At 34.0% G+C, this 15,031-nt stretch overlaps 1 protein-coding gene across 2 annotated transcripts in view; it reads left to right on the plus strand.

The window, feature by feature from the left end:
* Positions 1-9,986, plus strand: part of LOC149782788 (trafficking protein particle complex subunit 8-like) — a 175,596-nt gene extending 165,610 nt beyond the window's left edge. For both annotated transcript variants that reach the window (XM_089934298.1, XM_089934299.1), the window contains exon 29: positions 2,437-9,986. In XM_089934298.1, the coding sequence (XP_089790424.1) occupies positions 2,437-2,701 (265 nt within the window). In that variant the 3' untranslated portion in view covers positions 2,702-9,986. The remainder of the gene's footprint in view (positions 1-2,436) is intronic.
* The last annotated feature ends 5,045 nt before the right edge of the window (positions 9,987-15,031 follow it).

Raw genomic sequence — 15,031 nt, forward strand, 5'->3', positions numbered from 1 at the left:
ACATGATTTCATTGATGCTCTGACATGAAAGGGATGATATTGGCCTCAGAAATGATCTTGATGACTTGTGCAATTTTGACATATCTCAGTGATGATTTTTTTATATCTTTAATCCAAAATAGAATCTCTCCTGGGTCTTGACATGGGTAAACTCTTCCAAATTTGAGCCCTGACTTTGACCTCACATTGGCACAGTTGTACTAATGACACAAATTAGTTTGTCTCTAAGAACAGGTTACTGTCTATAGGCAATAAAAAATAACAATTTGCCTTCTCTCCTTGATCAACCCATCGAGAGAGGTGCAGAAGCAAGTCCTGTTACATATTCTCTGCTACTGTCAGGGGCATACCAAGAATGTCCATAGTGACCCTTAAAGCCTCTTCCTACCAATCAAGGTGGGAGAGCAAGACATAACCCTACATGCACAGGCTGCTTTACTAAAGTAAATTATTAGATGGACATATGCTGAATGCTCACTGGATTAATGTATGATCCAGAAAATTTATGCTCACAAAATACAAAGTATATCCATGAGCTGAACTTGTGAATATTACATTGTCTCTCAATTTGAGGGGGATCAGTTAGCCTTCACACTCTGTCTGCTTTCTCCAGGTTCTTTTCAATGACATGGCCTTACACAGGAGAGAATTGAATCTCATCAGGCCACTGGTAGTTGACGAGACTGTAACCACACCCCATTCATGACAGCGCCATCTCAACCCTGAGTGTAGTCCAATAAATCTACCCCCCAAATCTGTGTTTGCACTGATGAACAATATGTGGGTCTGATGTCACCTATTCATTATAATGTGCAATTTTGCTGCATGCAGATCTTAACAGAACAAACCTATGTACACTTCAGACACCTACTGGTAATTGGTAACAGCCATATCTACCACGAAATTCAAAATGGCCAAAGGACAGATGGTTGTTCTATTTCACATGGATTTACAAGTCAACAAACATAGAATTTGCTCCAGAAATATAATGCATGTCACCAAAAGAACCATTCAGCCGATGGTAATTCTCAGCTGCAAAAAATAATGGGTAAGTGTGTAAATTGTACAACAGTGCTGTAGAGTTTTCCAGGTTTTAATGAATAGGCGATATCAGCCCCTAAACTGCCAGTCAGTATTATCATGGGTGAGGGGATGATTTATTGGCCTGCCCTTGTTGTGACACAGCTTGTGCTGGAATCACCAAGGAAACTTTTGCAAGTATGTTAATAGTCAGGTACAGCATCCCACTGGGATCTCCCTCACATGAGCATGAATGTATCATCTTTGAGTGTGCTGCCTTCTCGTTAGGAAACATTCACCCTATCATTAGAGCAGTCATTGTGCTTCTAAAGGGTTATGTGGGTGGAGTTTGGATTTTCAAGTATTTCCTCTTCCTCTTACCCATCCTGTTAATGTTAACGAGATTTGGTAATGTATTTGATGGAGAAAGGAAATCTTTCAGTAAATTATATTCCTCTAAAGCTGTGTGAGCACATTACTATCAATCCTTTAACCCGTTCTGGCAAATGTGATCATCATGTTACAGGTTTCACTCAAGCTTAAACTGGCAGACATTAGGATGGCCATCTGCTGGGGCAAGGTGGGTTAATCTGTAAGAGGTACTTCCCCATTATCTGTTTGGTAAATAGACAGAAAGACATTTTGTTTGTGTGTTATGTATATTTTGATTTAATTATATCTGATTTAATATATATTTATTTCAATTTAATTTTTTTGTATGCTTTAAGATGATCACGTGACCCTTGTTTACATTTTAGAAAGACCATATAACCCATGTTTTTCTGAATTAATCTCAGTAGAAGCTGGGTTGTTAAACTATTAGTTGTATGTTGTGCTGTTTGGAGTTATTTCAGATTGCTTGATTTGGAGTTATTTCAAATAACTTGGATTCAAAAGGATTAATTCTGTTATTTTCTGGAAAATACCTGTGCTCGTGTAATTTTGTGGAAGAACAGATTTTAATAAAAATTTATTCAGCTATCAGAAACGGGAGTGATTCTTGTTTCTATCAGGAACTGTAGACTTCAGCACTACATGCTGCATCATTATACGTCATCGTCTTCCATTTTGGAGTCTTCTTTGGAATTCAGACATGCAATCAGTAGAATATTTTGTTATTAGGACTACAAAAATTTTATTCTTGGATTATTATTTGATTATTTTTGGATTTGATTCTATAAAACCATAAGTTCATATTTTTTAATTTTTACAATTTTTCCAGGGACATAAATTATTGCATTTTTAAAAGCTTGTTGTTTTCACTCTTTCTTGTGTTACTGTTTATTCAAACCTAAACAAGTGACATAAGATTGTGTTTTCAGCTAGGTTTTTTTTTCTTTTCTTACTATGATCAGGTAAGTATTTACAGAGAAGAATAATTTACTATTTTAAACAAAAATCTTTTTCTCCTGACAGGCTTAATGAATATCAGGACTCCTCACAGTTTTCAACAGAAGCCACACAAGCCCATGGATTTAACTGGGTAGGACAGACTTTGACAGAACTAAAACTGGGTCCACAGGAACAAAGAAACATCCCCCTGACAGTTTGCTTTGGAAAACCTGGAGTGTACAATATTAACAATTTGGCAGCATTTGTAAACTACACCAAAGACTCCACAGAGATGATGCAGCAGAAGCACACAACTCCTAGTGTTCTCATTGTGGAGGATTCATCCTGAGTCTTACATATTGTGTCCAGATTGTTTTATTAACTGTGGCATGGCAATCGTTCCATAATTTTGAGTCTTTTTATGGTCTCTCCTAGTCATAAATTCAGGAAAAACATAGTCCATATATTTCACAAAGGTACATACATGTGTACCTCCAGATTTTGATATTGGTAAGTTATCTTTTCCTTTTTGTAAGATGTCTGGGACTTTGTTGTATTTAGATTCCACCGAGTCAACCATAAACCTTTCTAGAGTCACAGTATAATTTTATTACAAGCTGTTTTTTTCAGTGTTGATAGGTTCTTCATTTGCTGAATCCTTCACATGGCTGCCAGAAGTTAATGAAATCAAAGAGATAACTCAATATAGGTTTCAATTCTACTTAATTATTTTAAATTCTTTTTATGATCCTTGTATCTCATCAGCCTATAAAAAACTATGACATTGATGTAAATGTGTGTGAGCTTTAATTACTCTGAGATATGCATAAAATAATAATTTCATGTTTATTTTCTCAAACTGTCTCACTCTGGAAATGATCCCAGACTGACTCACTGTGGGAAGTGGTCTTAACTGTCTCACTATGGGAATTGTTTTTAACAGCTTTATTTCATATTTTTTGAGAAACAAAATGATAAGTTTTGTATTCATTTTTAAATTGCTGCCAGTAAAGTACAGCTCTCTTTCATTATAAGGGGATAGTGATGCCAACCAGCTGTCTTAGGTTCCAAACTGGATGAATTCATGTATGTGCTTATGTATGGAGTGGGGAGGGAAGGCAATGAAAGGAACACCATACATACAGTAATAACTTCAGTAACTGATCATTACATTCTAAACATGCTTTATAATGAACAATTGAATATTAAATAATCTGTTTGTATGAAACACAATCATTAATGTTGGGTTATTTTTGTCAATTAAATATCTTGTCTCAGGTTGAAACACTCCTTACATATGATGATCGACATCACACAGTGTACAGTACAGATTTAGTAGTTCTAAAACACAAAATAATGGAAATCAAACTTACATGCATGTATGCAATCTATTTTAAGCCCAGTATGCCCAAAACACATTCATTCACAAATATTCAACCAATATAAGCACTGTTTAATCAACACAATGTACATTCTTTGCATCCATGCCATAATTCACTAAAAAAAATCCGTATGATTTTGCTTAGAATAAAGAAACAGTTTCAATCATTGGAATTCTGTACAACTGATTTCACAATAAAGTGGTATGTAACTGTTTTAACAAACCAAAAGTGAGCATCTTCAAGTGACCAGCATGCTATGGTGATTGGATAATGTACTCTGGCTGTATTGTGGCAACTCAGTCATTGCTTTTCAAAACAGATACAACAGACAAGCTTATTACAAGACATTATTTAAGCACACATTTACGGCAACATATCACAGGAAGGATCAGTGGGTACATGTCTTTATGTACTGTAACCACCTTGATGGGCGAGGTGTGTCTACACAGCTTAAGAGGCTAAAATGCTGAAGTGTCTTTAAAAGCCATTTTGGCTGTTCTGTGTGTTGGTACTGACCCTGATTGATTGCAGTAGTGGCTTGTAGGGGTAAAACAGTACACCTGTGCTGCATATTGGTACGATTCACAATGCAGTTTGTGATATAATTCATATCGATACATCTATGAGCTTGATGAACTTTCCATTTTTGGTAGGTAGGTTGTGCCCTTATATGTATATTGACATACTAGTTGTATATCTAGTTTGCAACTTAACAGATAGATCATATATTTATTTGAAATTCTCATTGATGACAAGAAAACAAAAATAGTTTCAAAGAGACTAAATGTTCATTGTCAGTGAGTTTTATTGAGCGATTTACGCTTTTTAATGGTGGTTCCATTTAACTTACTTTATCCACCAGGCCCTTTGTTTTGCACAGTATGGATGCTTGAAAACATCTTATTACCAATTACATGTCTCACTTAAACTTAACGATATTATTTTCAAAACAGAAGAAATAATGCAATTTCCTCATGCAAAGAAAATCTCATCTAGAACAAATCTTGGCATGGGAATGAGGATAAATACCAACAAAATCTATCACATTGTACTTCCTGCAGATGCAAAAGACTGCTGCTGCCACAAATACTTGTATTTGTTAGTGAAGAAGGAAAACAATTGACAGCAGCTGGTCCTATTCTATAATTTTCTGATTTACACAAGGTGATAAACTTGAGCAGTTTGAAATCTGTGCCCTCGCTGATTCTGTGCTAATTTTTTTTTTTCCATTGACACCTACATTCACTGGTTAAATATCTCTGCATAAAAAGAGAAATTCCAAATCAGTTCCCCATGTACAGTTTAAGGAGAGATGCTTTCAGGATTTTATCTGAAAGGGTACATCCCGCTTTGTCGCCGAAATAAGGGGGAAATAGAAAAGGAGGGGGAAGAGGAAATGGCCATAGTTCAGTATTTACCTAACACCTCTCTTCCTGCTCCACTTAAGCATTAATCTGTAAATTATTTCTGAACATAATCTGTTCCTTACCTGTGTATTAACATTATTATGTGCTTCCTTCTGAAGGGGCTTATACATATGCATAATGCATGTACATATATAGCTTTGTCAGCTTGAAAAAGTTGGGAAACTGATCTTTATGGCTGTTAGACCGCTCCGGTGGCCTAGTGGTTAGAGCATCCGCCTTGGATGTGGAAGGTCATGGGTTCGATTCCCAGCCGAGTCATACCAAAGACTTACAAAAATGGTACTAACAGCTGCCTCGCTTGGCACTCAGCATTAAGAGGTTAGTGTTAGGGTAAACAGTAGCAAACAGATGTTACCTCAGTTATCTGGCATATACATGCAAGGACCAAACTGTGATAATCGAGTTTCGTACTCAAATTTTTAAATCATTCGATATACCTATTTAAAGGAAAACAGTAAAAACAATGGGCTATCAGTGCCTCCTCGATTAACCATATAATCACCCATGTACCAAACAATGCCACTGTTGGACGGCTATGGTGGCCGAAGTGGCTAAAGCAGATGGCAAAGGTCTCGGGTGCAAACCCCCCATTAAGAGATTATTGCTAGGACTGGTCGGCCTGGTATCAGGATAATGTGACTGGGTGGGATGTAATGCTACATGTCTGCAGCATGATGCCCCAGTGCTAGACATCAGTATAAACTGCCACACTGTAGACATCATAGCAGTTTAACCGAATAATTGTTAAAACTGTGTTAAAAATTCAAATCATACACACATACATGCCATTGTTGAAATAAGTTGATCGCCCAAATTGCTAGGAGCAGTTTTGGTCATTGCCACATACATTCACCCCCATGGCGATAAAATCTTCAAATCAATCAGACGTACACACAGGCTACTTGTCATTGAGATTCCAAAGTTACATGTGCTGTTGAACGCTGACTGGAACAGAACCATTTAATTAGTAAGAGGGGAATGATTTGCTGTTATAATGAATGTTTATGAAAAACACGGTAGCTTTGTTTCTACAAGTTAATATGAGTGTATTGGCAAGAATTTGGTTTCAGATTTGCACATTTTATTTTGTCAAAAATCAAGCCTTTTAGACATGTCTTATTTGAATGTTTATGAAAAATACTGTGTTTTTATAAGTTAGCTTGTCAGTAAGAAATTATTTGGTTTGGTTTGTTGCCTCATGACACTGAATTACAAGTAGGTTATTTAATGCTATGGCAATTGGAGTAAAGTGCCATGCCCAAGGACACACCATGGTAACCTACCCAGGCTGATCCTATGGTAGGATTCAAACCTGCAGCTTCTTGGTCATGAGCCTGGCATGCTAACTACTGACCCACCATGACTCAAGAAATGATTTGGAATTCTAATGGAATGTAACAGATAAGTTCTTGGAAATTATGTTTTTCATACACATTTTTGATAGAATTACAATAGCAGTTACAATGAGATTGGTTGGTGAGCTTCTTCTGTTTACACCATTTAGTTGCCATTTTCTTGTACATGCATATGTATGTGCCAGTGCATGGTTCTCATCCAACCAAATATAAAGATTTAATATGTGATTGCTGTTTTAGGTATTTCTTGTTTAAAATGCTTTTAAGATGGTAACTGCATCCCTGAATCCGTAGTTGTTGCCCACCCCACCCCCACCCCACCTTGTTAAGTATAGTAAAGTAGATGAACCTGCAGTATTTTCTTCATTTAACTGATTTCTCTGGATATTTTGCATGATATTTTACATAACACAGTGGTACTTTGTGTGACCCCAGCCATTATGTTATCGTGGGATTTTGATGGAGTTTTTTTAAGTTGTATTTTGTTTACTTTTATAAGTTTAGTAGTGAGGTAAATAGCTTTACAGTGTTATATCCAGAATTATGCTACAGTGACAGAGAGCTGTAATTCTGTTGTATATGATTCTTTATGAGAAAAATTAGTTGTGAACTGAACCAACTTGGATCCACTTACCATATATACTTGCTTATAAGTAAAGTTGAACTGTAAACAACATTGTCCCTGACTCTGATGTAACATGCTGGTAGATCACGGTCTGTGTTGTTTTTTTCTGCTGATTACTCAAGCTGCAGAGACACAGATGTGACAGCACATAATGGACTCCATTTGCAAGTGGTAACTCAAAGCTTTTTTAAGCCTGTTATCAATTATATAAATTATCAATATCAGCAGAAAACAAATATTAGGGAATGTTCTTTTGGAGTAAATATCAAACTTGAAGAACTACACTTTATTGACATGAATGCTTATTTTTCCTTGAAGTTTTACAATTTATTGGATATTGCTGTTAAAAATTGCTGCTGAACAAAAATATTATTTGTTTTGAGGGGTTAGTCAGAGATACAAGATTTTCAAAATGTTTGTCAATTACTATGCACATATATTTAAATTAGCATTGACACCAGATTAAGTGTTGTCTTTACTCAAATTGACTGGTCTTTTTTTGTACAGCCTTAGACTTTCTTTCACAAGTTAGACACTCTTGTTATGTGTTGGTGACACAATAACATTTTACATGTGAAAGCTTTGGGAGGTGAATGAGACAATACATTGTGACATAGAAATTTGATGTACATTACCGAATACTGTTGAATGATGGAAAACTTTTAATGTGTATATCTGTAAATCTGTGAATGCCAGTCTTCAATACAGGTGTTATGAAATGTATATTGCATTAATTTTCATTACAAGGTGGGTCCAGAGTATTAAATTATTTTGTTGTTGTTGCTGTAATTGCAAATTGATAGTATATGACTCAATTTGGTCACATACTGCTATGTATTGGACATCCAGTCAATGTAGGTTTTCACGTCATATTTTTATTTTCACTTGATATTAAATTTTTATGGAAAACACTAGTGAGCACCCACATGCTCAAACAAACAGTGCAATAATAGTTAATGTAACCATATAAGTGTGTACAAAATAAATATTGTATGTGTCTACATGCTTTGTGAAGGTGTATCATATTTGATTGATCAAACTGCATGGATGATTTTGTGTAAAAGAATTGTGGACTAAATATTATTTATTTCGTTTGGATTATGTATGCATATACTGGAACACAGTGGCAACTGATTTATCATTGTTTAAATCAGTTTTATTTAAAAAGACACAGGTACATTGATATATATATATATATATATATATATATATATATATATATATAGTGAGTTTCGCCAGGAAACTTTTAAGTGAAAATACTTTTCACTAAAAGTACCATAATAGGAAAAAAAGTATTAAGTATTTAACATATATGCATATTTGTAAATACTGTAAAATGAAAGTGAAATTGTTGTATGAAAAATTATGTGCACATTTTTAGTGATATATATATATATATATATATTGGCCTTTTTATATAACTGGAGAAACCAAGAATAATTATTTCTGCTTAATATTCATAATTAATTTAGTGTAGTTCTATTTATTTTGGTACGTTAAAATGTTTTTGATGTACAAAATATATTTGGTAATTACATCCATGTTGGGCAAGCCTTTGATGAGGTAAGACTACTGTTTTCTTCACTGACGGATTATATAATGTATGCATCTGGTCACTGAACTGAAATACCTGAAACTTGGCGGCATGCAAGGAAAATAAAATGAATCCATAGTTATTTAAAAGTTATTAAGAGAGCAATAGTGTGAGATAAATCATATCCACAGATTAATTATCTGGTTTTCTTTTTTCATGTTTCTTTTATTTTGAATTGTATAATTGATCATGTTAAATTTATATTGTATCCAAAGGGACCAGACTACAATAAGTGGGGTGTATACTTGTACTTAAAAACTCCTGAACCCTTTGACATGACTTCATGAAATTTGGCATACATTGGTATAATGACAGTTGTTTGTGTCTCTCTTTCAGATTTGTCAGATGAGTAATAATTATTTCTCCATTTTTTAAATTTCTGATCATAACAGTCTTCTCTGGTTAATATCTACTACACGTTTTCAGATATCTTCACAAAATGGGGGGGGGGTATTACGATGACACAAGTTCATGCCCACCAAATATACTGGCTGCTTTATATAGCCTGTCATGTTTTGAAAGGAAAAACAAATGTATTCTGTAAGTACTCACTGACAGATGTAGCCACAATAAGTAGGACAAAATGTAATGAGAGAAAAAAAACAAGTTGTTGTTACGGGTCCGAGATCAAATTATTATTCTATGAGTAATTTTAGTTTTCTCCCTGCATTTGAATGGTGAGACATAGACATTATTTTGCTGTTAGCAATGGCAGCATTATCAACAATATTAAAGACTTTTGTTAATGTTTTTAAGTTCTGCAAGTCAGATATAGAAGTGAAACATCAGTAAACAAATGCAAGTTAGATGTCAGGTTTTGTGGCACACTTGATCAGTCTAAACACTAGCCTGAGGCTGAATATGGTTGAATATATTTTTATTTATGTAAAAACAATTAAAATATGAATATGCAAATCATTCCTTTTCTTATTAGGAGAAGAACAGTGTATTGTTTTCTTTCAGTATTTCCAGATTATTACATTAATTCAGTGATGCATTGTTTTCAATATAATGCTTCAGATTAGAGTAGGTAATGTTTTAAGAGCTGACAGAATACAAATGCATCACAGTAAATCATAGCTTGTATTTTGTACATGATTTTTCTTACTAATTCCAAATGTAGTTGGTATGTTTGGTGTCTGTGTTTTATATACTTGGAATTTGTTTCATTCATGTATAAAGTAAATAAATCATGGCACAAATCTGTGATTTATCATCTCACTGTGGTGATAATAAACAATACAATTCAAATGCTGTAATTTTAGTTGTCACTTTCTTCAAAATGTATCAATTTTTTTATTACTAACCTTTTACAATAATCTGTTCAGTTAATTATTATGTATTTATTCGATTCTTTCAAAGGATCAAGTGGCTATAGATTTTAAAGCTTTGATTCTAACTTCACCGATACCTTTCTTTTAAACAACTGTTTCAGAGACATGTTGACTTGTGCCTGATCATAACCTACAGCTTCATCTCTTTCCAATCTCTGGACTTACAAATTTATAAGTTACTCAAATGGTTTTACAGGTTTATTGGTACCTGTTTATTCCCAGTCTTCATTCTTTTTACTGTTTATTTTATGCATGTCAACTGTTGACACCTTCATTATCTTTGTTTTTGCCTCCACTTTGCTTTTGTGAGCAGATCAAACATTTAATGCAATTGCCCAATTGAACAACATACTTGTTCTTAGAGATATTCTTTTTTAATCACCATCTGCCTTGTTTGAAATGTCTCAATTTGAAAATGACAAATGTGTAGTGGTATAGGAACATCTGATTATGTAACAATGATATAGCCATCCAACATGTAGTCACACAAACACGTATACATAAACTCTCAGACTTGCATACTATGCTTATAAGCATGCACTGGGAGGCCTATATGCAATGAGCTGACAATATCATAATGACTCCTTAAAACATACTTGAAGCATTGCATTCCCTGAAAATTACTGCAACAGTAATTGATGTTGATTTGACTTTCAGCTGTTGTAATTTGCCCTCAGTCTGATTTTGCAAGAAGATGCATTGTCATTAAATTTAGTTTGACTTTCTAAAAATGTGTGGAAAACCAAACATGCTTCTGTAAACATACTTTTTGTCCTGCCTGCAACAAATGTTTCAAATTGCAGGACATAGTGCTCACAATGTCCATCTGGCATCTATCAGTATTTACCATATTTGTGAACGCTCTAGAGGCTTCATTTCTGATCAAAAATGATTTGTCATCAGATTTATTGAGCTGTTTACCATTTGAGGCTTTATTTCTAGACAGAATTAGTTCAAAATTAGTGTATTTGCTTACTTAATTAAGCTCTTCAAATTGGGTGACGGTGGTTCTTTCCGGGGTTTTCCTGGGTTCTTCCTCCACCATTAATACTGGCCGCCATATATAGCCTATCGTGTGCCGAAAAATGGCGCTAAACCCTACAACAATAACATTAACAAATTGGATGATAAGTGCGATCCATTTATATTAATGAAGTGAGCATGCCATCTAAATGGTTGAGTTTGTTACAGCTCGTATTTGTGATCAGATATTGATCAAACCTGGCATTTAATCTAATAACAATAAGCTGTCTTAATTGATTATTAGTGAGTTCAGTGCTGTTAATAAGGTGAAATGGCATCTGATGGGCTGAGCTTGTTTCCTGTTTCCATTATAGATTCCAGATTTCTAATCAGATTTTATTTAGAATGCATGTAAACTTACGTCAGCAAGATCTCAAATGAATGAAACGATCATCAACATCTACACACATTAATTAAATTGTGTTGCTTCATATTTGCCAACACACAAACACACATACACACACATGCAAATGAGCCTAATTATGGGCAACATCAGCACTTGTTAATAACCTTTTATGTGAACCAGGTACATGATACAAAGCACGTTTTGGCCTCTTGTTTACATGGCAGTATCACCTGTTTTCTTCTGGGGATCAGCAGGTTTTGCCTACGAGACTACATCAGAGTGGTTGTTTACATTTTAGGTGTGTGGTCAGTGGTTTAAGTTTTTAGATTATTGCCATGAATAAATTGACATCAGACAACATAAATATGTTTACCATGGGATATAATTGTCGCTACTGGTGTGTAGGTCAAAAGTCAAGGTCATTGTGTTCAGGGGGGAGAGGTTAAAAAATTTTATAATGCGTGCATGGAGAGATAGATGTCTGGAACATGATGCCCCAGTGCTAGACATCACTATAAACTGCCACACTGCAGACATTGTAGCGATATGACTGAAAAATTGATAAAGCTATGTTATATATATATATATATATATATATATATATATATATATATATATATATATATATATATATATATATATATATATATATATCTCACATGCTAAAATCTGTCATTAAATATGGCCACCAATACTAAAATTGAAGAATAACTGAATTTGTTCACAAGTTGGCAAAAAGTATCTTGACATGAAAGTCTTTTAAGTTCTGCACTTATGATCTCAATCCTTTGTCAAATATAGGCGCAAATACTTATTTGAAAATATTACGGAAAGAAACTTGACTGCCCAAAACGACTAAACAGAATTCGATCAAATTTGATGGAATGCATCCTAACATAGCAACCTTTAAGTTATTTTACAAATGTTGCAGTCAGATATGGCTACGGCTAGTAAAAATATGTGTTTATATACGAAAAACATCTTAACAGAATTTGACAGCATTATGGCAAGAAGGCCTTTTAGTTTTATATAAATGATGGTGGACACCTTTTTTCAGGACAGTAAATGCTACTAGAACTAAAGACTATATCGGTAAAGCTGCTGTAATTTTGATGACTAAAACTACAATAATACAAATGTAATTATGGCAGTAATGCTGATTGACTTCACACAGTGATGACTAAGATTAAAACTACAATAATACAAATGTAATTATGGCAATAATGCTGATTGAGTTCACACGGTGATGACTAAGATTAAAACTACAATAATACAAATGTAATTATGGCAATAATGCTGATTGACTTCACACAGTGATGACTAAGATTAAAACTACAATAATACAAATGTAATTATGGCAATAATGCTGATTGACTTTACACAGTGATGACTAAGATGATTCAGACTACAATAATACAACTAATTATGGCAATGAAGCTGATTGAGTTCACACGGTGATGACTAAGATTAAAACTACAATAATACAAATGTAATTATGGCAGTGATGCTGATTGAGTTCACACGGTGATGACTAAGATTAAAACTACAATAATACAAATGTAATTATGGCAGTGATGCTGATTGCATTCACTCGGTGATGACCAAGATGATTAAAACACAATAATACAACTGCAATTAAGGTAGTGATGCTGATTGAGTTCACTCGGTGATGACTAAGATGATTCAAACTACAATAATACAAATATAATTATGGCAATGATGTTAATTAAGTTAAATCGGTAATGACTGATGATTAAAACTACAATAATACAACTGTAATTATGGCAATGATGCTGATTGAGTTCACACGTTGATGACTAAGATGATTAAAACTACAATAATACAACTGTAATTATGGCAATGATGCTGATTGAGTTCACACGTTGATGACTAAGATGATTAAAACTACAATAATACAACTGTAATTAAGGCAGTGATGCTGATTGAGTTCACTCGGTGATGACTATGCTGATTAAAACTACAATATTACAAATATAATTATGGCAATGATGTTAATTGAGTTAAATCGGTGATGACTGATGATTAAAACTACAATAATACAAATGTAATTATGACAGTGATGCTGATTGAGTTCACACAGTGATGACTAAGATGAATAAAACTACAATAATACAACTAATTATGGCAATGAAGCTGATTGAGTTCACACGGTGATGACTAAGATTAAAACTACAATGATACAAATATAATTATGGCAGTGATGCTGATTGCGTTCACTTGGTGATGACTAAGATTATTAAAACACAATAATACAACTATAATTAAGGTAGTGATGCTGATTGAGTTCACTCGGTGATGACTAAGATGATTAAAACCACAATAATACAAATATAATTATGGCCATGATGCTGACTGAGTTCACTCGGTGATGACTAAGATGATTCAAACTACAATAATACAAATATAATTATGGCAATGATGTTAATTGAGTTAAATCGGTGATGACTGATGATTAAAACTACAATAACACAACTGTAATTATGGCAATGATGCTGATTGAGTTCACACGTTGATGACTAAGGTGATTAAAACTACAATAATACAACTGTAATTAAGGCAGTGATGCTGATTGAGTTCACTCGGTGATGACTATGCTGATTAAAACTACAATATTACAAATATAATTATGGCAATGATGTTAATTGAGTTAAATCGGTGATGACTGATGATTAAAACTACAATAATACAACTGTAATTATGACACTGAAGCTGATTGAGTTCACACGTTGATGACTAAGATGATTAAAACTACAATAATACAAATATAATTATGGCAATGATGCTGATTGAGTTCACTCGGTGATGACTATGATGATTAAAACTACAATAATACAACTGTAATTAAGGCAGTGATGCTGATTGAGTTCACTCGGTGATGAGTATGCTGATTAAAACTACAATATTAAAACTGTATTAAGGTAATAACGCTGACTGAGTTCACTCGGTGATTAAGATAAATAAAACTACAATAATACAAATATAATTATGGCAGTGATACTGATTGAGTTCACTTGGTGATGACTAAGATGATTAAAACTACAATAATACAACTGTAATTATGGCAGTAATGCTAATTGAGTTCAATCGGTGCTAAGATGATTAAAACTACAAGGATACAAATATAATTATGTCAGTGATGCTGATTGAGTTCACTCGGTGTTGATGATGATATTAATAAAGATGATGCAACCGTTTCCAAATAATTTTATAAACGCCCACCATAAAGCGGAACGTTACCTAGATATGATGATGTCCATCCATGTGTTCGTACGTAAGTTTGTTTGTTTTCTATTTCGTTTCTGCACAGTAATGTGTGTTTTCCATCATTTACTGTTGCCACACTTTGTAAGTAGCTCGCATTCCGAGCACACACAAAAAGCCCAACTCGTTCTGCTAGCACACAGTAGCTTCACGTGTATAACAGATAATTGACTAAGATGACCATACTTTGGAAATCACGACCATTTGAGATAAGAAATAGACCTGTTTTGGGGGTTCGAAGGTAAAAGTGAATTGAAAAATATAAGTGTTTTCCGTATAGCTTGAGTTCTTTATAATCTACTGTAACCAAG

The sequence above is a fragment of the Sinohyriopsis cumingii genome, chromosome 15 (assembly GCF_028554795.1).
Source record: "Sinohyriopsis cumingii isolate HCF-2022 chromosome 15, ASM2855479v2, whole genome shotgun sequence".
Taxonomy (NCBI): Eukaryota; Metazoa; Mollusca; class Bivalvia; order Unionida; family Unionidae; genus Sinohyriopsis; species Sinohyriopsis cumingii.